General features: G+C 41.9%; 1 protein-coding gene across 4 annotated transcripts in view; it reads left to right on the top strand.

The window, feature by feature from the left end:
* The first annotated feature begins 1,707 nt into the window (after positions 1 to 1,707).
* The window catches only part of EXT2 (exostosin glycosyltransferase 2), a 79,875-nt gene continuing 59,973 nt past the window's right edge, over positions 1,708 to 21,609 (top strand). The window contains exons 1-6 of one of the 4 annotated variants that reach the window (XM_028727613.2): positions 1,708 to 1,940; positions 5,297 to 5,346; positions 7,306 to 7,871; positions 8,247 to 8,336; positions 15,369 to 15,485; positions 19,063 to 19,258. In XM_028727613.2, coding sequence (XP_028583446.1) covers positions 7,336 to 7,871; positions 8,247 to 8,336; positions 15,369 to 15,485; positions 19,063 to 19,258 — 939 coding nt within the window. In that variant the 5' untranslated portion in view covers positions 1,708 to 1,940; positions 5,297 to 5,346; positions 7,306 to 7,335. The other 3 variants (XM_028727604.2, XM_028727622.2, XM_077929000.1) reach the window with 3 other exon arrangements.

Here is a 21,609-nt window from a genome sequence, read left to right as displayed (position 1 = left end):
AATAAGCTGAGAGAATTTCTCAAACGGCTGCTTTTCGTTTCAAGGCCACAAGAACAGCAATTGTTTGATATCTGCTTTAATACTCCCTCTCCCAGAAATGCATAAGGAATGTTACAGCCAGTGACATATAGCTCACATCTGTATGATTGCTACACCCATTCGACTTGTCAGCACAGTTCAACACTATGTAAGAGGCAGACAGTTCACCAAACCAGCTTAGACCCTGACACTCAAACAAGGAAACCAGAGCTAACAGAGATGTTGCAGCCTGGCTATAAGAAGCCATACCCATTGCCGTCCAAGAGTCTTAACAACTACAGGGAAAAAAGCAGTAGGTTCCTGCCTGGTAGCCTGATGCTTTAGTGTGCTTAAACTCTTTACTCAGTAACAGAGGCTGCACTCTTAAGCTTTATTTAGTTTTGCTGGGCTTCCTTTAGGCTTTAATATGTTTTATGCAGGCTAGTCCTGTGCATTATGTGTTCTGTAGGCCGTGCGCCTTGCTGTGCTTTATTCTTGCTGTACATGAATAAAACCAGTAAGTCTTCACCCAAAAGTGTGCCTATAGTCTCTGAATCCACAAAGCACAGCTGCCCACAGCATTCTCTCAAAATTCTAGTGTGCCCCTGGGACCATAAAGGTTGGCAAAACACAGGCTCCTACATGGGTTGGGGGACTATTAGACAGCTGCGTCTGAGCAACAAACTTCCGCTTTGACTGGCCCTAAAAAACCCCCAACCCATTCCATAGCTGGCTGAGAATGATCTCCCTCGACAGACATCAGCAGCATCTCCTTAGCATGCATGTGAACACCATGAGACCTGCTCTGCTCCAGAGGAAGAAGTGAGGGGAGAGACTTTCTACAGGCAATGACTTTTCCATCTGCCCCGCCCCACCCTCCAGTCCCAGATCATGACTTTGAGAACAGCAGAAGCACTGGGAACAGAGTTCAGGAATATTTTTTCAAGTTGTGGTGTCCTTGTTTCTAATTTGATCCTTTTACATGGTTTTGTATCTTTGGGGTATTTGTGATTTGCTGTTATTTTTATTGGTTATGTTGTTGTTGTTTAGTCGTTTAGTCGTGTCCGACTCTTCGTGACCCCATGGACCAGAGCATGCCAGGCACTTCTGTCTTCCACTGCCTCCTGCAGTTTATTCATTATAGATTAGTAATTATTTATTGTAATAATGGTAAACTGTTTAATTATTTTTGCTGATGTCTAATTTTACTGTTTACTATTAGATTCTGATGTATTGTTGAATGTTGCTTTATTTGATATAAGTTGTTTATTTTAAAGTTATTGTGACTTTTTATATTGGATCAGATTGTTACTATTAATGTTTGATGCATTATTATTATTATTATTATTGGTGTTGGAAGCCGCCCACAGTGGCTAGGACAATCTAGCCAGATGGGTGGGGTATAAATAAATATTATTCTAGCATTGCAGAGGGTTGACTAGATGCCCCTTCGGGTCCCTTCTCTACGATTCGCCCTTGGTCACATGCTCAGTCCATACAAGGATCTCAGCAATTCTGACGACTAGCTGAGGAGCCCATGCTTAAGAGCCATCTCAGCCACCGGCTTGCCTTACTTTGGCTTCAGATGCTTGCCGGAAAACAAAAGCCCGAGGAGCGTCGTTCCCCGCGCGGAGAAGCGAGAGAACGGCAGTCCGCCTGCCAGCGTTTCGTCGCGCCGGAAATGACGCCCCGCTCGAGCGGAAGCCGGAAGCGTCGGCCGCGGCTGGCGGAGGCGGAGGGGCGTGGGAGACGTACGCCGTTTGCGGTCTCTTCCTTCCCCTCCGCCGGAGCGCCGTGAGGTGAGGAGGGCGCCCATGACGACCTGGGTCCTTCCCGGAGCGTAGCCGGCGTGGCGACTGAGGGGGAAGCGAAGAGAGCCGGCAAGCCAGTTCGCGCTGGGGTCCTCCTCCTCGGGCGACCGGGTGAGTGGCACGCGGGCGGGGGGACCCTCTGATACCCCCTGAGCCTCGGGGTGGCTTCGGGTGTCCAGGCGAGCTGGGGCCCAGCTACTCGCCCTCCGTTGAGCCCCGAAGTCGCCCTGCAGGTGAGAGCCATTCGAGGTGGTTTCCTAGCGCGCCTTGCCTCCTCACCTGTGGCCGAAGAATCAGAGAACTGTAGAGCTGGAAGGGACCCCGGGAGTCATCGAGTCAAACCCCCTGCAATGCAGGAATCTCAAGTAATCCGTGACAGGTGGCCATCTAACCTCTGCTTATAAGCCTCCAAGGAAGGAGAATTCGCCAACATCTAATGAAGTCCGTTCCACTGACAGCACAGCACCCACTCTTTAGGTTGTTTTTTTTTTACTCTCAGTTCCTTTCTCATTGTCAAGGTTTCAGACACACACACCTCTGTCAGATTAAGTGCTACTTTCACAGTAACAAGAAGCATGGGAATAAATGGAGCCTGATGACACACGTGTGTGTGTGTGGGTCTGTCCTGCCCCCTCCCCCCGTGATGGAAATTCACTGAATCTAAGTGGCTTGTGGGTGTGCCTGTAGGAGAAGAGGAGCATCGATGCCCACATGCAAAAGGAAGCTGTAGTGTTCATACCAACTTAGGTGTCCCAACACCTGATCAACAATGTCAGCTTTACTGGTGCCAGTTAGCATGCTTGATTCATATCAAAAGTAATATTTTACTCTCAGGGAATTCAATCTCTTATCTGCTCCCCGGCTGTCATCAATGACTGTGTGGGATAAGGCGATAGTACTAAGCCTAGTTTTCTGCCACTTCTTGATCCAGGCTTGAAACCAATATGCAGGTCCTTAATTTCTGAATGTAGCTGTCCAGTGCTGGAAATTCTAGGCTTTTACCAGTCTAGATGTGAATGTGCACAGAGAAGATAGCTTTATTTGCCTCACTTTCATGGGATCTGCAGAGAATATTTAACCATCTGCTGTCATTCAGATAGCCTGTTAGAAGTACATATTGAACAAACATTTTTAAATGTCAATAAAGGAGTATTTCACCTTGCATTTCCTACTAATTTGGATCTTTAGTGGCTTTCAAAACCACTGTTCTTCAGTAATGCATATTCTGTTTTACTGCACTGGTACAGAGCTTACTGTACTTCCATTTTCCTGATTAGTATCAGTCCAGTTTTTGACACATTTGTGAAGTAATGTGGAAATTACTGGGCATTAGTCAGGGGATATGTATTCTAGAACCCTGTCACTTTCCTTTAATTTATTGATTTTCTCAGAAAGCTACTGGTGCTAATTGGGTAGTATCTAATTCTAAATGTGACCGTGAGGATGCAAATGCAGTTTATTATTTTTTAGCAGGAAATGTCATAGGCTTTATTTAATATTATTTGTTTTGTAGCAGTTATAAAATATGATTAAGTATCTCCATGGAATGACTGTGTATGCTGTAGCCTGGCATGGAAAAATATTTTCCTCAGCGACATAAGAACTTGTCATGAATGCGTGATCTCAGTGATGCATCAGGATATTCCATTGTTTGGTGGGAAGAAGGTGTCAATTAGTTTCATTAAAATGCTAAGATATTATAGTGTAATACTAAGGGTAGTGTTGTTTTAGACATTGAAACTTTGTAATCTAGGTTCTGGGAGGGACACCTTAATAAGTTAGAGAAGCTTAATGAAGAAGGCTTGCAGCATGTGGATCAACTTGAGGGAGGTGGAAGTGATTGTTTTGGTGCTTTTTGGTAGTAGAATGTGAAAACTTTTTCAGATAGATCCAAAGCCCATAAGACAGGCATAGGCGGCAAACTCGGCCCTCCAGATGTTCCTGTTCCTTGCCGTCTTGAAGCTGTTTTTTCTCCAAGGGCAGGAAAGCAGACTGGGTGGTGGTGGTTATGTTGAGTGGACAGCTGCAGTAAGGGGGAGTATTAACGGTTAAGCAGCCCTTGCTTTTCCATTCCTAATCAGAGTCTATGAAGTCGTTTTCCTTTAAATAGCAGTGAAACCATACTAGGCAGGTATGAGGCCCAAATGTAGTCCTGCAGAATAGTAAATGCATAATAGTAAATTACCAATAAACTTGTATTTCTTCTGATTACAGTGGTGCCCCGCAAGACGAATGCCTCGCAAGACGAAAAACTCGCTAGACGAAAGGGTTTTCCGTTTTTTGAGTCGTTCCACAAGACGAATTTCCCTATGGGCTTGCTTCGCAAGATGCAACGTCTTGCGAGTTCTTGCGAGTTTGTTTCCTTTTTCTTAAAAGCCGCTAAGCCGTTAATAGCCGCTAATAGCCGCTAAGCCGCTAATAGCCGTGCTTCGCAAGACGAAAAAACCGCAAGACGAAGAGACTCGCGGAACGGATTAATTTCGTCTTGCGAGGCACCACTGTACTGATAGATTTGGCAAAGAGAGCTAAGAACGCTATTTTGCTGAGGCAGTCTAGCAGAAATGTTTAAGAGCATACACACCCACTGTCATTGTTGCTACAATACCTGCCATCTTCCTGTTATCTCTGTTCTGCATGTGGTAAATTGGCATGCCTCTAGGCAGGAATGGGGTTGGTCATAGAATGGCATTTTGCTGGGTGTAGTTATGTTGCCTTGGGAATAACTTATCAGTCACAATTAAAAGTGTTAACACTTCTTAATTTAAAACTGTTATATTGCAAATCATCCAGTGTGAAATAAAACAACTTTAATCCTCCACAAGCCATGATTGCATAAAAGAATAGTTTTAGAGAATAAATACCTCAAGATTGTACAAGTAAAAATAAAATTTTGGCAAATGTTAAGTATATACAGTTTAATATGTGACTGAACACTTAACATGTGCATGCCTTTACAGAAATTTGGGGTTTTTTCCCCCTAGAAACTGTAAAATAGCAACCTGAAATATAAATAAAACTTCAGGGCATTTCAGCTTTATCTGTTCTGCTATCTGCAGAGTTGGTGCTAGTACTTACCATATTTTTCGCTCCATAGGGCGCACCCGACCATAGGGCACACCTAGGTTTTTTTGGGGGGGGGGGGATAAAGAAAAAAAGCTCCCCGGGCTTCAGGCTGCAGGCTGCTATCCGCAAGCCTTTGGAGCCCAGTGGGAACTCCTGCCGCGCTCAGAAGGCTTGCGGATAGGTGCCTGAAGCCTGGAGAGTGAGAGGGGTCGGTGTGCACCGACGCCTCTCGCTCTCCAGGCTTCAGCGAAAGCCTGGATTTGCTCCATAGGACGCACACACATTTCCCCTTCATTTTTGGAGGGGAAAAAGTGCGTCCTATAGAGCGAAAAATATGGTAACAAGGACATGTGTTGTTGCTACTATCCTTTTATTATTGTGTTTCTCAAAATGTTTCTTCCCAGGTCCTAACTGTGCCTGCCCAGTTCTGCTTTGCCAGTTGTGCAACTGAGAGGTATTTTGTATGCAACAATTTGTACTCTGGTTTGATGCCAATATTGAAGTGCAAAATACTCACTTATCAATATCAGATGTGAAGGGTTTAGACATATATAAATAGCCTTTTCACCTTTTAAAATATACACGAGAAGTAAATGAGAATGAGAAATGATCACAACCATTGCTGGTATGTACTTAAAAACAGACATTCCATTTTATACACATGTATGCCCTTCATATCTAATGCAGTATAACTGGGACATGGGTGGTGCTGTGGTCTAAACCACCAAGCCTCTTAGACTTGCTGATCAGAAGGTTGGCAGTTCAAATCCGTGTGATGGGGTGAGCTACTGTTGCTCTGTCCCAGCTTCTGCCAACCTAGCAGTTCGAAAGCATACCAGCACAATTAGATAAATAGGTACCACTGCAGCAGGGATGTAAACAGTGTTTCCATGCGCTTTGTGCCAGAAGCGGTTTAGTCATGCTGGCCACATGACCCAGAAAACTGCCTGTGGACAAATGCCAGATCCCTCGGCCTGAAAGCGAGATGAGCTCCGCACCCCATAGTCTCCTTTAACTGGACTTAACCGTCCAGGGGTCCTTTACCTTTACCTTTTTTTAATACAGTATATGTGTAGTTTATACACTACGTAAGAAGCATCCTTTAGAATATCTCTATCAGAGTAAATGAACTTTGCCTAAATATCCACGATTGGGCTGAATGCTCCTGCCATTGCTTATCTGAAAATGAAATGCTTTGATATACTTCCTAGTATTCCGTAGCTGTGTTTCAAAGAACCATGGAAGGCCCTTCTTTGTATTCACCTTATACTACACTGCCTGGGGTTACGGAGAGTTTGGAGACCCTAGTTTTTTGCAAGCACAATGGGCTACAGTAGGGGGCAAAAAAACCCTTCAGAGTGTGTGTCCAATAAAACTATTTCTTATGATCTCAGTTGCTGTCTCCTGATGCTACGACCTGCGTATCCAGGCTATGTGTGTACTGACCATGGTTTGCTTTAAGTTGGTAACAACATTATATAAGTGCAAAGTTTCATACAAGATTTTTCAATAATTTACCAGACTGCACTGTGAACCAGGAATCTTCAGTTTAAATCTGCAGTCTGTCATCTGTTACAAGTTGATCATAGGCAAGAGTTATTTCTCAGCCTCAAGTAATCAATCTGCAATATGCAACAATACTGACTTAGCCTAGGGTGATTGTAAGTAGTATTGAGAAAATGTTTGTAAACTATTTGGAACAACCTAAGCTTTGTTTGGAGCCTAGGGCTTGCCAATCAGAAGGTTGGCAGTTCGAATCCCCGCGACATTGCTTGGTCCCTGCTCCTGCAGTTCAAAAGCACATCAAAGTGCAAGTAGATTAATAGGCACCGCTCTGGCGGGAAGGTAAATGGTGTTTCCGTGCGCTGCTCTGGTTCACCAGAAGCAGCTTAGTCATGCTGGCCACATGACCCGGAAGCTGTACGCCGGCTCCCTCGGCCAATAAAGCGAGATGAGCGCCGCAACCCCGGAGTTGGCCACGACTAGACCTAATGGTCAGGGGTCCCTTTACCTTTACCTTTAAGCTTTGTATAAAAGCTGCTGACCATTTAGTTCCCCCTTTTCCCCAGGAAAATGAATTCTGCCTGTAAAACTAGTTTGTTTGTTTTTTATTGTAAGCTACTAAACCCAATCAGGAACCTGCCTTCCTAGATGTTAAATAGCAGTAGATGACAAAAGAAAAATTGAGAGGTAGTCCAGATTGGTACATGCCAATGATATTGCCTTGTTTGGTCTGTTGAAAACAACAGCAGCATTTTCATCTTAACTGATATTCTAGTGTGCAGTACAGTTGCAATCCACTAGAGCACAATAATGTTTTTATTTTATTTTAATTACATGGATTTCTGACCAGGTTGCCACAAATTAAACATACCCTTTTAAATTTTGTTTTTCCATATATTCTGTTTTCCAGAAGCTTGTGGGAAAGGTGGCTTGTTTCATTATGTGTGCGTCAGTCAAATATAACACCCGGGGTCCAGCCCTCATCCCAAGAATGAAGACTAAACACCGCATTTACTACATTGCTCTCTTCTCCATTGTGCTGTTGGGCCTCATTGCTACAGGCATGTTCCAGTTCTGGCCACACTCCATAGAGTCCTCAAATGATTGGACAGTTGAAAAACGCAGCATTCATGATGTGCCTGTGGTCAAGATTCCAGCAGACAGTGCCATCCCAGAACGAGGAGATCTCAGCTGCAGGATGCATACATGTTTTGATGTCTACCGCTGTGGCTTCAATCCCAAAAATAAGATCAAAGTCTATATTTACTCTCTAAAGAAGTATGTGGATGAATACAACATGCCTGTGAGTCATACCATTTCCAGGGAATACAATGACCTGTTAACCGCCATCTCCGACAGTGACTTCTACACAGATGACATCAATCGTGCCTGTCTCTTTGTGCCATCAATTGACGTACTCAACCAGAATATGCTCCGTATCAAGGAAACTGCTCAGGCTTTGGCACAGCTCTCCCGGTACTTACACATATCTTACTGTGAATGCTAGAGCTACAACAGTAAAACAAGGGTAAGGGGACTAAGAGGGGAAACCAGATAGTCAAGGAGTGCATTGGTTTTCAGTCTTAATTATTGACCACCCTGTTCTCCCACTGTTTGGTAATTATTCATTTGGGCTTATACATCAGGCAGGCCAATTGCAACTCATTTGAGAGTGCCTGGTTCAGAAATCATGAGAATGATGACATTTATGGCTAATCTGTGACCCTTGGGCTCCTGCATTTTTTGTAGAGCTGTTTTGTTACAGAGTGGCTTTGGATGTGTGCTTATCTCTGAAGCTCTGGTTTCAAGCATGTGTGGTGGTCTCATTTCCCCATCATTTTTCTTTCTCAGTTGGAATCATGGGACAAATCACCTCTTGTTCAACATGTTGCCTGGAGGACCACCTGACTACAACACAGCACTTGATGTTCCAAGAGACAGGTAGGCAACTCTGGGTGCAACTCTGCTTGAAGCAGAGAGGTTTGTATGAGGTTAACACAGATTGAGTGAGGGACATCCACATTCCCACACTATCCCTGTACCTTTAACCTATCGGCATGCTTCTCCATCTCATTGATGTATTGCACGATACATCTTAGGTTGCGTCCTGTTTACAACTTCCTCCTTTCACTTCTCTCTCGGACCTCAATATGAGAGAGAGGTCATCTTTAACTGTCCTCTGAGAAGCAAAGGAGCAGGCATGGCTTCCTTGTTGTTCTCTAGACTAGTTAGTTGGACTAGAACTAGAAACCTTTCTGTCCAAGCTATGTGTATCGTACAATAAACAACTTTATTTTTTTCCTACCTACAAGCATCTCTGTGTGGGATTGCAGCAAGAAGAGTCTACTCTCTAACCATGATTTGCTAGCTAAGTGCTGCACTTTCTGCATACTAAGGTGTTGCAACAGGGTAATTGGCTCACTTCTCCCAATAGGCAACTTGTTGCTGTTTCTTTGAGACTTTTTAGAACAAGTCTCTAAATAAGATCCAGAGCTGTTGGGAGTCAAAGTGTGAATTTATTTATATTTCATAGAATTGTAGAGTTGGAAGGGACCAAGAGGATCATCTAGTCCAACTCCCTGCAATGCAGAAATCTTTTGCCCAACATGGGGCTCAAACCCATGACCTTGAGAGTCTTATGTGGTGTACACACTTCCCCCTTCTCCATTTTATCCTCATAACATCCTTATGAGGTAAATTAGGCTGAGAGACAGTTACTGGCACAAAGTCACCTAGTGGGCTTCAGCACTGAGTGGGGATTTGAACACTGATTTCCTGGATCCTTGCCCAGCACTTATACCACTACTCCACTCTGGCTGTGAGTGGCTGAATGCTTTGGACTGGCCCGGTCAGCACTTACCCTCCTCGTGCCATTTTGTCAGCTTTGCTGCTTCTGAAACTTAATGGAACATAAATATACTGCTTTCTAAAACAAATTACTTCTACATAGCATTTAACTAGTTGGCCTTGATTTACAGCCAACCAAAGGGTATCCTCCTATTGAAGACGAGAACTTTTTTTAAATCTAAGTTTTACATCTTAGAAACATGGCTTCAGTTTGTCTCTACTGACTGTTAGTATCTGCATATCTTTATGTGGAGGTTTTGCCATTGATTTGAGTGGAATTTGGATTGCCCTCAAATTCTTGTGTATATCTAGAAAGTTATACTCCAGAAGTTCCTGTACAGAGAGCAGTCAAGGAGTATTTTTGTTTCCTCTCTATGACTTGTCAGAAAAAAGGATTATTGTGTATGTATTGGTACGGGTAATTTAGTTTTTTAGCATCTTATGTCACAATACTTGAATCCCTCCTGTGTATATATGATGTGATTGGCCAGTAGAGGACAGTCAAGTATTATTATTTTACCATCTAAATGTGTAAGTGTGTGTGTGTTCTTTAGAAAATCCAAGGTATAGTCAACCTGATTAAATATTTGATATCACTAGGTGTAAGTTTCCACATTTTTATTTATAAACTCTTATAGGATTCTGTGCCCTCCCCTCCCCATTATAGGTTAAATAAATAAAACATTTTGTCTAACCCATATGCTTTTTTGCTGCCACTTTTTAACTCCAATCTGTTTCTTTAGCCACCTTCTACTACACACGGCAGCAAGGTATAGACATGGGCTGAGCAAACTCAGAGACTTGCATCAAATATGTTATTATTTATTAAAACTTATTTAATATAATAGGGATTTACTTGAAGGCAGGTTATTTAATCAATTAATAATAATAATACCCCAGCCACTCTGGGTGGCTTACAGCATATTGAAACATAATAAAACATCAAACATAAAAAACTTCCCGATAAAGGGCTGTCTTTAGATTTCTTCTAAAAGTTATGTAGTTGTTTATCTCTTTGACATCTGAAGGGAGGGTGTTCCACAGGCAGGGTGCCAGTACCGAGAAGGTCCTCTGCCTGTTTCCCTGTAACTTCACATCTCACAGTGAGGGAACCAGCAAAAGACCCTCAAAGGAAGTGTCTGGGCTGAATGATGGGGGTGGAGACGCTCCTTCAAGTATACTGACTTTTAGAAGACATCTGAAGGCAGCCCTGTTTAGGGAAGTTTTTTTATGTTTGAAGTTTTATTCTGTTTAATATTCTTGTGGGAGCCGCCCAGAGTGGCTGGGGAAACCCAGTCAGATGGGTGGGGTATAAATTATTATTATTATTATTATTATTATTATTATTATTATTATTATTATTTATTATTATTTATTATTTATTATTATTTATTATTTATTATTTATTATTTATTATTTATTATTTATTATTTATTATTTATTATTTATTATTTATTATTTATTATTATTATATTACTGGGCCAAGGCCGTTTAGAGCACTTTGAATTGTGCTCGGAAATGCACTGGGAGCCAATGAAGAACCTTTAGGACCGGTGTTGATAAAATCCCGGCAGCCACTCCCAGTCACCAGTCTAGCTGCCACATTCTGGATTAGTTGTAGTTTCCAAGTCACCTTCAAAGGTAGCCCCACGTAGAGCGTATTGCAGTAGTCCAAGCGGGAGATAACCAGATCATGCACCACTCTGGTGTGACAATCTGCAGGCAGGCAGGGTCTCAGCCAGCATACTAGATAGAGCTGGTAGACAGCCAACCTTGACACAGAATTGACCTGCACCTTCATGGACAGCTGTGATTCCAAAATGACTCCCAGGCTGTGTACATGGTCCTTCAGGGCACAATTACCCCATTCAGGACCAAGGAGTCCCCCACACCTGTCCGTCCTCTGTCCCCCAAAACAATACTTCTGTCTTGTGAGGATTCAACCTCAATCTGTTAGCCACCATCCATCCTCCAGCCGCCTCCAGACACTCACACAGGACCTTCATTGGTTATGATTTGAAGAAGAGGTTGAAGTGGATATCTTCTGCATGCTGGTGAGCACCCAGCCCAAACTCCCTGATGATCTCTCCCAGTGGCTACATATAGATGTTGAAAAGCATTGGGGAGAGGACAGAGCTCTGAGGCACCCCACAAATGAGAGCCCAGGGTTCTGAACACTCATCCCACAACACCACTTTCTGGACATGGCCCAGGAGAAAGGAGCGGAACCACTGCATAACAGTGCCCCCAGCAATACTTGGTTTGTTAATAGTTGATATGCCACTGTTACTTTAGCAGATGTTACTGGTGCTTTAAAAGTGTTATTGCTAGTTCTCATCCCTGTGCAAAGCTAATAGCCAGTCCCCTTTTCTCCTCTTATGGTTAACTCACAAATACTCCACCTGAAGCCTTCTCTCTGGTCAGGGTTTTCCAAAGCGATACAGGGTGGAACAGGATCTCCCAGCTGTCACTTCTTGGTTTCGGTTTTCTTCTGAAACCTTCCTCCTGGTCAGGCACTTGAACACCAGGACTTGGCCGTGAAGACGTCACAGTTCTCTTCTCTGATGTCTCCTGCAGCCAACAGTCACCTTCTGACCAAAGTTGTCGTAACTTACTGGAGAACTTCCTTCAGAGTCTTCCTCTCCAGACTAGCTTTCCCCCACTTCTGCCTAGAAGTCTCTTCACTTTCTGATGGCTGATTAAAAATCTCCACACAATATTGTGCCTATCTATATTCTCTGTCAGAACCTTTTTGGAATATACTGTTTGTACTTGACCAGTAGGTATAGGGTGGTATACAAAATCATCATCATCATCATCATCATCATCATCATCCCATAGAAATGGGTCAGTGGGTAGACACTCACTAACATTGGATATCAGCCAGTGATTTTGAACAGAATGTACACTAAGTGACCTATCACAATGTGACCCATTTCAATTCTCCTGTCCCATATGAAAGCCAGATTCTGCTGTTAGCTGTCATAACGGAAAACCTTACAAGAATGTAAACACCTCTTTTGAAACTAACAGCCTAGCTGCTTCTTGGCCTGCTGCCAACTGAGCCTCCACACATTATCTTTTCCTGGCTTCAGTCACAACTTAACTGCCACTTTTTTCTCTTCATACCGTTAACCCTTTACCAAACAAGCGTTGCTAAATTTAAAATTTCCCTCACCATGTTCCTTTTTCCTCCCACTTGCCTTCAGAAATCTAAGAGTTAATATTTTGGTTCTTGTGCTGCAGAGCGCACACCCAAACTGAATTACTTAACTGGGTGTTGGTTCCCTGTGGCTTTGCTTAGGTAGATGCACACCTGCGTTCTCAAGGTTGATGAAGTGGGGTTAACATTGCTTACTGGATCTAAATTAAAACAATCTGGTTACTATTTCTTAATTAGGAAGGAGAAACAAGGAGCAAAAGTGCAGGAGAAGTAACACATGAGCCAAATTCAGTTTTTTCTTGCTTTCTTGTTCAACACCTCTGAATTCATGTGAAATTGGGAATGTGAGGCTTGAAGGATAACAGCAGCATTCTGCACTGCTGTGCTGCATGTCACTTAAAATAAATGGAAAAGAATGCAAAATAATCACTGGTTTTAGGAGCTAAAACTCATTCAACACTTCCCTCATCTAGGTCTCTTTCTGTAAACACACATGTAGCCTGGGCTGGTATGTTTGAGTTTGCTTCCATTTTTTTATGGGAGGTTTGAAATATATTTTTTCAGCACCTTTTGGGTGATTTCCAACATTAGTTAGAATACACTTGTTGAAATCAATGGACATTGAACTCTGGAACTCTGAAAGCAGTTCACAGCATTTATATAGCATTAATTGTTCCTCCTTTCTGGAGTTCAGCAACAGCTGTTTCTGGTTTTTTTAATGCTCAAAATAAGTCATGGAAAATAACTTATGTAAGATTGTCTATTCTGATATAAACCAAATATTTCTTGTACCCCTCCTGAGCATGAGTTTTGTTGGTTGAGTAGAATGTGTTTAGATGATCAAGAAGTTCATGTGGGCTTGATGGGGTGGGATGATAGGAAAGGTGAGAAGGCACCAAATTTCCATGCTCATGAATACTGGAACTTCTGCTTTTCACTAGAGGTTGCATTACATGACTCTGCAAGTGGAAGGCAACTCACACAACAGAACTTGTTCTCCCTCCTGCCTGCAGCCCCTGTACCCACCCAAAGCCTCTCCATGGGGTTGAGGAGGGGGCTACAGAACATTGTCAGCTGTGCCATATGGGGCTGAAGTTAGTGGGGGATCATCTCTTGCAATGGGTGAAGGAACCTTCTGCTCATGTGACCAGTGGAATCCTCTCATTGTCTTCTCAGCCATGAGGGCTAGTATTTTCTTTTAAAGTACCGTATTTACTGGAACTTGCACATCACATTTCATGCAAAATCCTCTGTTGGATCCTGATGGTGAGCTACTCTGGGCTCAAAGTATTTCATATTCTTAGGTACCAGTAGCTGCAGCAGCTTGAATGATCAGCTGAAGAAATTTGCTCACAGTTAACTCAATAGTAAATGTATGTAGTGAGCAGCTGCACTGCCCAACGGTGGTCCTTGCACAGTGCCTATAATGGGCATGTATCTATTTCACTGAGCGAAGTTTAAGATCTAAGTGAAGTAGATGCTAGTTGGAAGTAGTGTGTCTGGCCCTGTTCGTTTTAGTGTCTGGAAATAATAAATTCTACTGCTGTTCAGGGGATTTTTGGCATGTACTTGAAGTGATGGGTTATGTTCATCTAATCTCCAGGACCTGAAGTGATTAAAAAATAAAATAAAAAGTATGCTAATTTTCCTGCAATGTGAAAATCGTCTTCCCCATAGGGAAGTGCTATAGCTCAGTGATGGAATATATGCTTTGCATACACTAGGTTCCAGGTTCAGTCTCCAGGTAGGGTTGGGAAAGACCCTTGTTTGAAAGGTAACTTGAATTTAAATTCACTGTTTAATGCAAGCCATACTTTGGGTGGAATCTTGGAAGATTCTTCCTTTGCAGTTCTACTGAGGTTGGACTGGGTGTGTGTTCTTGATTGTTTCTTTGAAGTTTGAATAACCTGACATCATATGACATAAAGAGGTTTACAGGAGGAGACACCCACCTGTAAAAATGGACCTGCTCACAGGATCCGATTCCCCACCCCTGAAATAAAGGCCTCTTTACTCAAGGAAGTTTCTTAAAAGACTGTAATCTGAGTTGTTTTAGGTGTGAGGTGCCGAAACTACATATATAAAGAAATAAAAGTTCTCACTTCTCAAAAGCTGTACAGAGACAAAACAGTATTTGGGAGATAATTTTATTTCTGATGTATTATCTGCAATTTTAAGAGTAATACAGCGAAGTCCTTCCCCCTAGAATTTGATGCTTAGGCACACAGTCGACTGTAATGAGAGGGGAAATGTTGTTTGGGTTTTCCCCTGTTGTAAAACAGCGCATGACCCAGATTAATACCACATTGCCAGGATGCATGACTGCATCCAAGAGATGCAGTCTTCTTTCAATCTAGATGTGTATACTAGATTCAGGGTATTAAAGATGAGCTTTGCATCGCATCAGGTCATAGGCTACTTTCTGGGAATGGCAGGCTGAGAGCACCTGTCATCTGGAGGCTCTCTTCACTTAATATTTATGAATGTATTTCAAAAACGTATACCACCTTTCCATTTAAAAACCATTTAGTGCACCTTAAAGGCGGATAGAATAGTGTTTCCTAGCCAGGATGACTGTGTTCTACCACAGCCGTGGGATTTTCTGGGAATTACAAGTGGGGAAAGTGCTGTTGAACTCAGGGTCTGCTTGCAAGCTTCTCTTAGGCATCTGATCAGCAACTGTGAGAACAGAATGCTGGACTAAATGGGACAGTGGTCTGATCCAGCAAATCGAGCTGTGCTTATGCTCTTATTTGAACCTAGAATGCCTATGTAGGATCTTCAGGTATCTGAACTCATTACATATATTGTTTTTGAATCAAAATGTTTCTAAAACTACAGCGAGAGCTTGCCATTTTCCTCCACTCCACCTCTCTGATTTTCTGTCTTTTGAATAGGTGTTGGGTTGTTGCGGTGGGAGGGGGGAATATAGCTGTAACTTATCTTTTTCCTTTTCTCCTCAGAGCTCTGTTGGCAGGAGGAGGTTTTTCTACGTGGACCTACCGACAAGGCTATGATGTCAGCATTCCTGTTTATAGTCCACTGTCCGCAGAGGTGGAACTGCCAAATAAAGGGCTGGGGTAAGCTGAAGATGAGTGGGAGAATGCAGCATAGTTTGTCTTCTTGCTAACAATGTCATATAATGCCAGCTGCATCTGAGCTGCTAATAAATTCAGTCCAGAAAACCAAAAGCACGCAGTATTGGGGACGGGGGGAAGCTGGTTGTATAGCTGCTCTTGTAATTGTTGAGAGCTATGAGACCGAAATATGGCTGCGTATTATCTGTCAACAGATTATCTCATAAGTGCTATAGAAAGCCCAAGTTCTAATTACACTTATCAAGGTTTCCTGAGCAATAATGGATGCTTTCCCTGGGAACCTCTGACATTTGCTTTAACTAGCAAAAGTTAACACCTAACAGTTGGGGAGGAAGGGAAATTTATCAAAGTGAAAGTGGTTTCTGCTGCTCCAGGCTTGGCCACCATCACAGGCTAAAACATGTGACTTGCTTTCGGGATCATCTGTTTCTGAAAAGGATTTGTCTCTCTTGTTATGTGTCCCTGGATTCTGCCGCCTTCCCCACCCTAGTAGTATTTGGAAATTTCAAACCTCCAAAATAAGAGTGCCTAATTTTCACTGTCTTGCTTTCCTTGCTGAATCCACTAGAGTAGAACTGCAGTGAAGAGTGGACAGAAACCTTGGAGCAGGAAACCATGCATTTGGTCAGGAACCAGAGCAAATGGGAACTGAAAATTACTTTACAATTTAGTGGGTATTTGGGCTTTCCATGGTACCCATACAATAATGTTCACTCCTTTCAGCTTTAGTTAAGCAACTTACATAAACACTCTTTCTCAACCTATCTTCAGCGATCTTTTGCTGAAGTAAGATAGACATTGAGAGTACTGACTCATAGGCATTGTTTCTCTCTCACAAACATTTTTTGTGAGACAGTGTCACTTCTGGAGAAAAGTCAGTTACAAAGGGAGGAATTCAACATTGTGCTTTTCTGATCATTTCTTCAGCACAAGCATTTCTACTTATCAGACAGAATGATCTTTCCTCCCCCTGCAGGCTGTTCTGGAAGTGGTCCCGACCCTCCAGAGCAGATTTGGGGGAGGCGTGGGGGAAGAGGGAAACAAGAGAAAGCCTCATTAGTTGAACTATCCCAGGTTAGTTGAATCCAGGCCAATAATTTCAGTGAATGGGAAATGGCATGTATTCTTGCAGTCTTGTCTACAGGACACTAATTTGAATATATATAAAAAAAACACAGCTAATGTACTTTTAAAGAAAGCAAAACAGTGCACAGTAAATCATTGTGCATATCTTTGCCATATCTGTTGGGGAACCTCCCCCCAGAAAAAGTATCAGGAGACTTCCTAAGTATGTAGAAAAATATTTGTGTATTTGTAAATTAAGAGAAATGCCACCACCAGCCCTGCTAAAAACAAACAAGGGCTGAACATCCTTAGTGGCTTCCAGAACTCATAAATAATTGAAGTCAGGTGAACATTTAATTACTGCATTTATATCCCACCTTTTATCCAGGCAGCTCAAGGTGCCAGACAGATTCCTACCCTTCCCATTTTAACTCTGCAACAACTCTTTGAGGCAGGTTAGGCTAAGCAACTATGGCTCGTCCAAGGTCATAGTGGGTTCAAATCCCCTGAGAGTGGAGATTTGGACCCTAGTCTCCCAGGTCATAGTCTGATACTCCAACCACTTTAGAAGCAGTTCACCAATTTTAAAAGATATGTTATAGGATATTTTTTTAGTGTTCCTGAAAATTTTGAATTTTTCCACAGGGGAAAAATTCAAAACAGCCCCCTCCTCCCCTCCAACCCCCCCTTTCCCTCCCTCCCCACCTCTGTTCTGAACTTTCACATATCTGGGTTCAGTGCAACTTACAGTTTTCTTTAATAAGGACTGAAGGCTGTGTTGTGAATGAAGAGAAATATATTTAAAGTTCTGTTCTGCTCACAGTCCTGCATGTTAGGTGTTCACTATTGTATGGAAATTGATTTCCCTTTTTATTCATAGTTGGGCTTGAATGGCAAATTTTTTAAAAATAGCAACTTCCAGTCATGTACCACTTAGCTAAGATCACCGGCATTTATTGTATTTGCCTGAAGCTGTGCTGATGCATATTTTAACTGTTAATTTGTTTTGGAAATCTGAGATGAGAGTTCAGTTTCATTTTATTACACATCTGTGGCTTTGCAGATACAAAGCCTGGAGTGCCTGCAGTAAGCATGTGGGGACGACTTCAGATAGCAGGTTTTAAAAAACACTAATCTCTACATATATCTTGCATCTCAGAGCATCAAGTAGGAATATTTATCTTCATATGTGCTACAAAGTTGTAAATGTAAGAGGCAGCTATTAAAAGAAGGTAAAGATATGGGAAATAGTTGAGGCACTGGTTAATTTAAGGTCTTACCATAGACCAATGAGGTTCAAAGGTGGGATTATATACCTGGTAGCTACCTCTCTCAGAACAACCTGCTGGTTTTTGAGGTTTGCAAAGCAGGTGATCAGCAGACTGTATGTTGAACAAATGGCTCCAGATTACTCAAGTGAACCAAGACAGATGCGGTGAGGAAAGCGACCTCTCTTCCTGACCCAAAATATGGCAAGGAGCTAAACTCTGACTGTTAGAGACACATCTTGAGTTCCAATAACACAGTGGTGTGATTTAAGCTGTAGAATACTGCTTGTATTACTTTTAAAGTTATGAACACTTCACTGAAGAGTTGCATAGGTTTCTTACAAATTGCTACCCAGTCAGTAACACGCTTGTAACTTGGATTTTCTAATGTGTGCTCGTTGTTTCCAGAAGAAATCCATTTGATTATAACCGAGTTCTTGGTTGTTGTTGTTTTGGAAAAGAAGGAATGTCTGCATTGCATCATGGAGGATATAGGTCTTTAAGTTTTATGGAGAACTTGCTGTGTTAATAAGCAGAATTGGTATGGCAGCAGTTATCAAGAGGAAATGTCACTTCTGTTGTGCACTTGCCACATAAGTAGCACTTAGAACAAGCTGGCATTTAGCCAAATTAAGAAACGATGCAAGAGTTTAATTCAGTAGGAAATCCTTATCAGTATGATGCCAAGCCTCCTAAAATGCTGTGCTGTCCAATCTGCTTTTAAAGACTATTAGCAGTATTTACTGGGAGCGGAGTCCCACTTATTTCAGTAGTGCTTCCTTCCAAATAAGAATGCTTAATCTTGCTACACTACATTGCAGTTCCCTGCCTGCTTGTTCAAGTAAGTCCTGTTACCTTCAGTGAAACTGTCATGAGTGAACGTGCAGAGGAACCGGCTGTAAACTTGCAATCTTGTCATACTTGTTCATGGTGGGACTCCTTGTGTATACTGCACTCATAGTTCACAACTATGTATTTTATTTATGTGCTAATATCTACTGCTAGTTGGGTCTTACAGCTTGTATATGAATCCTTCTAGAATTCAACTTGATTGCACCAGTATAGGATTATTTCCAACTCACTTCTTTCTAGTAAAGTAAAGAGAAATGCTATGGCTATAAAGCTAACAAGTCTGAGTCCCGCAGCAGCATAAAGGGAAACACATACCAGATTATCTAGTGAGAATCCTGCAGGATTTGTCAGGCTCTCATTTATGGGGTCTTCAGTCCCCGTAGGTACTTCCTCCTTTCCTCTCAGATGGCTCTTCATCCTGAATACCGTTCTGACTTGGAGGCTCTTCAAGCTGAGAATGGAGAATCTGTGCTGATCCTGGACAAATGTACCAACCTCTCAGAGGGAATCCCTTTTACTCGTAAGCGCTGCCACAAGAATCAGGTCTTTGATTATCCCCAGGTGCTTCAGGTAAGTCTGCCTATAGTGCCTCTATCGCTTTTGTATTTGATTACAGGAAATTATGGATTGTGACATATGCAATTCTATGCAATTTTTATTCTGAAGAATAAGATGTATTATACGGACTGATTACACTTTGGATATTGTTTGTTGCTGTCAGTTCTAAGGTGTTCTGATGTGTGATGCTATGTGCTACTTTTTTAGTTTAAAGGAGAGAGAGGATGATATACAGCTAAGTCATGCTCAAGAGTAGACCCATTGAAAGCAATGGAATTATGGGCGATATTAAACTAAGTTTGAATATGTAAAGTCTATTGCTTTCTTGAATATGAGTTGGTTGGATATCCCCTTTAAGTTCATTGCTTTCAGTAGATCTGCTCTTTCTTTTCTTTTTAAAAAATTTTTGGACTTACTCCAGTGTCCAAATTCATTCTTGTACCGAGCATCGCTATAGGGTTTCTTGTCCTCATACTTATTCTTGAGAGAGAGAAATTGGCTTACAAATATAAATGGCCAAGGACGTATTTGAAGAACATATTGCCGTAGTTAAATAACTGTACTTCCCTGAAGTCATGACAAATGAAGTTGTTAAACTAGATTTCATGCCTGTACTGCTTCACCCAGGAAGTGGCAGTTCTGTTATATCTACAGCTCCAAAGTCATATTTCGTTAGGCAAGGAAGATAACATCTGGCCTGCATGTCTCTTTAATGGCTGCAACATATACAGCATAAAGGTGCTTTGGTGTAGAAATATGGCAAGGGAGGTTTTGCTCCTAACTATAGCAAACTATCTCATTCTGTATGTAAGTTCAGAGATTAAAAAATGCACCATTATGCAGATGTTTAATTAGTTGCAAAAGAAAGATGCTTACAGTTCTGTGTTGAGGAGTGGAAGGAAGGGCTTCCCTAAATTCAGATGTTCTGTCTGAAGATCAAACAGTTTCTCTTCCCTTTCTTTAAAGGCAGACAGAATCATCCTAGAATTGCAGTTGTGAGTTTTTGCGAGTTTAACAAATAAAACTTTGAGGAGAGCTGTCATGCAGAGATAGTTAAAATAGCTTTCCCTCACAGAACCCTGCATCTCCATTTGGAATGTCTGGCTGATAACGGTGATAATGTGAGGATATGTATTTATAGTAGGTTTTGTCTAGACAGGAAAAAAAGGCTAGTTGGGTAAGAGGAGTGTATTCATCCACATCATAGTATTACTTTTCCCTCTTAAACCCATTTTTATTCCCTTACTCCTAGCAAAACTACAGGGGTTTCTTAACAAGTGATATTTGACTTTTTTGTTCCTTGTAAATATATGATAATAGTATATTAATATATGATGAAATAATCTGGCATTATAACAACATGAGAAGAGCCTGCTGGATCAGGCCAGTGGCCCATCTAGTCCAGCATCCTGTTCTCGCAGTGGCCACCCAGATTCTTGTGGGAAATCCATAGGCAGAACCTGAGCACAAGAGCACTGTCTCCACCCACAGTTTCCAACATCTGATTCAGAATTATGACTGCCTCTGACCAAGGAGACAGAGCATAGCCATCATAGTTAGTAGCCATTGAGAGCCCTATCCTCCAATGAATATATTGTGTGGGGGCACATTTTCCACACAAAACAGCACTGTTTTCAGACACGTACTTAACGGTGTAAAAACATTTGGACTGGGGGGAGGGTCATAACCGTAATACTGTGAAGTAGATACTTGAAGTGGTTTTATATCTTACGGGTTTTTAAATGCACGATTTTATAAGCTGCTATATGAAAAGTATTCTTGAGAATTGGATATAAATTTGACTGCTACAGAATACACACAATCACAGCATTTTTATTTGGAAATAATTTTATTTCACACGCACCCATAAAGATTACATTTTTTAAAAAAGAAAGATTTATCACTTTTTATCTTATTGGCTTGCTTATAGCACTGGGATCCTTGTGGTGTAGTTATGTTTCCTAAGAATTCTGCTGAAATTAGAAAATGTGTTTCACATGTTATCAACAATTGAAACTCAGAGCAAACTTTGAAATGGTGGCCTAGAATTTGCAGCACTCAAGGTTTTTGGTGCTGAGCCTGCTTCCTGCTCTCTTATAGTACCTGTGTTTTGCACCAACAGGAGCAGCTGTTGCTGCATTAAAAAGCCCAAATTTCCTTTCTTTCTTAAAACTGCATGAGTGGACTCCTGCTCACAGTACATTGGAACCCGCTTCTTGCTATCATTTTTTTGGTGTGAGTTTCAAATCCAGCCTACAAGGCAGCAAAGAATTCATGTATTTGTTATATGGTATGGTAATAATGGGTATTGACATGACAAATAAATTAACAGGGGAGATAGCAGAATTAAAAATGGATTTTCC

This window comes from Podarcis muralis, chromosome 1 (assembly GCF_964188315.1).
Source record: "Podarcis muralis chromosome 1, rPodMur119.hap1.1, whole genome shotgun sequence".
Taxonomy (NCBI): domain Eukaryota; kingdom Metazoa; phylum Chordata; class Lepidosauria; order Squamata; family Lacertidae; genus Podarcis; species Podarcis muralis.
Note: the sequence above shows the minus strand (reverse complement) of the source record. Positions and strands in the feature narration are given on the sequence as shown.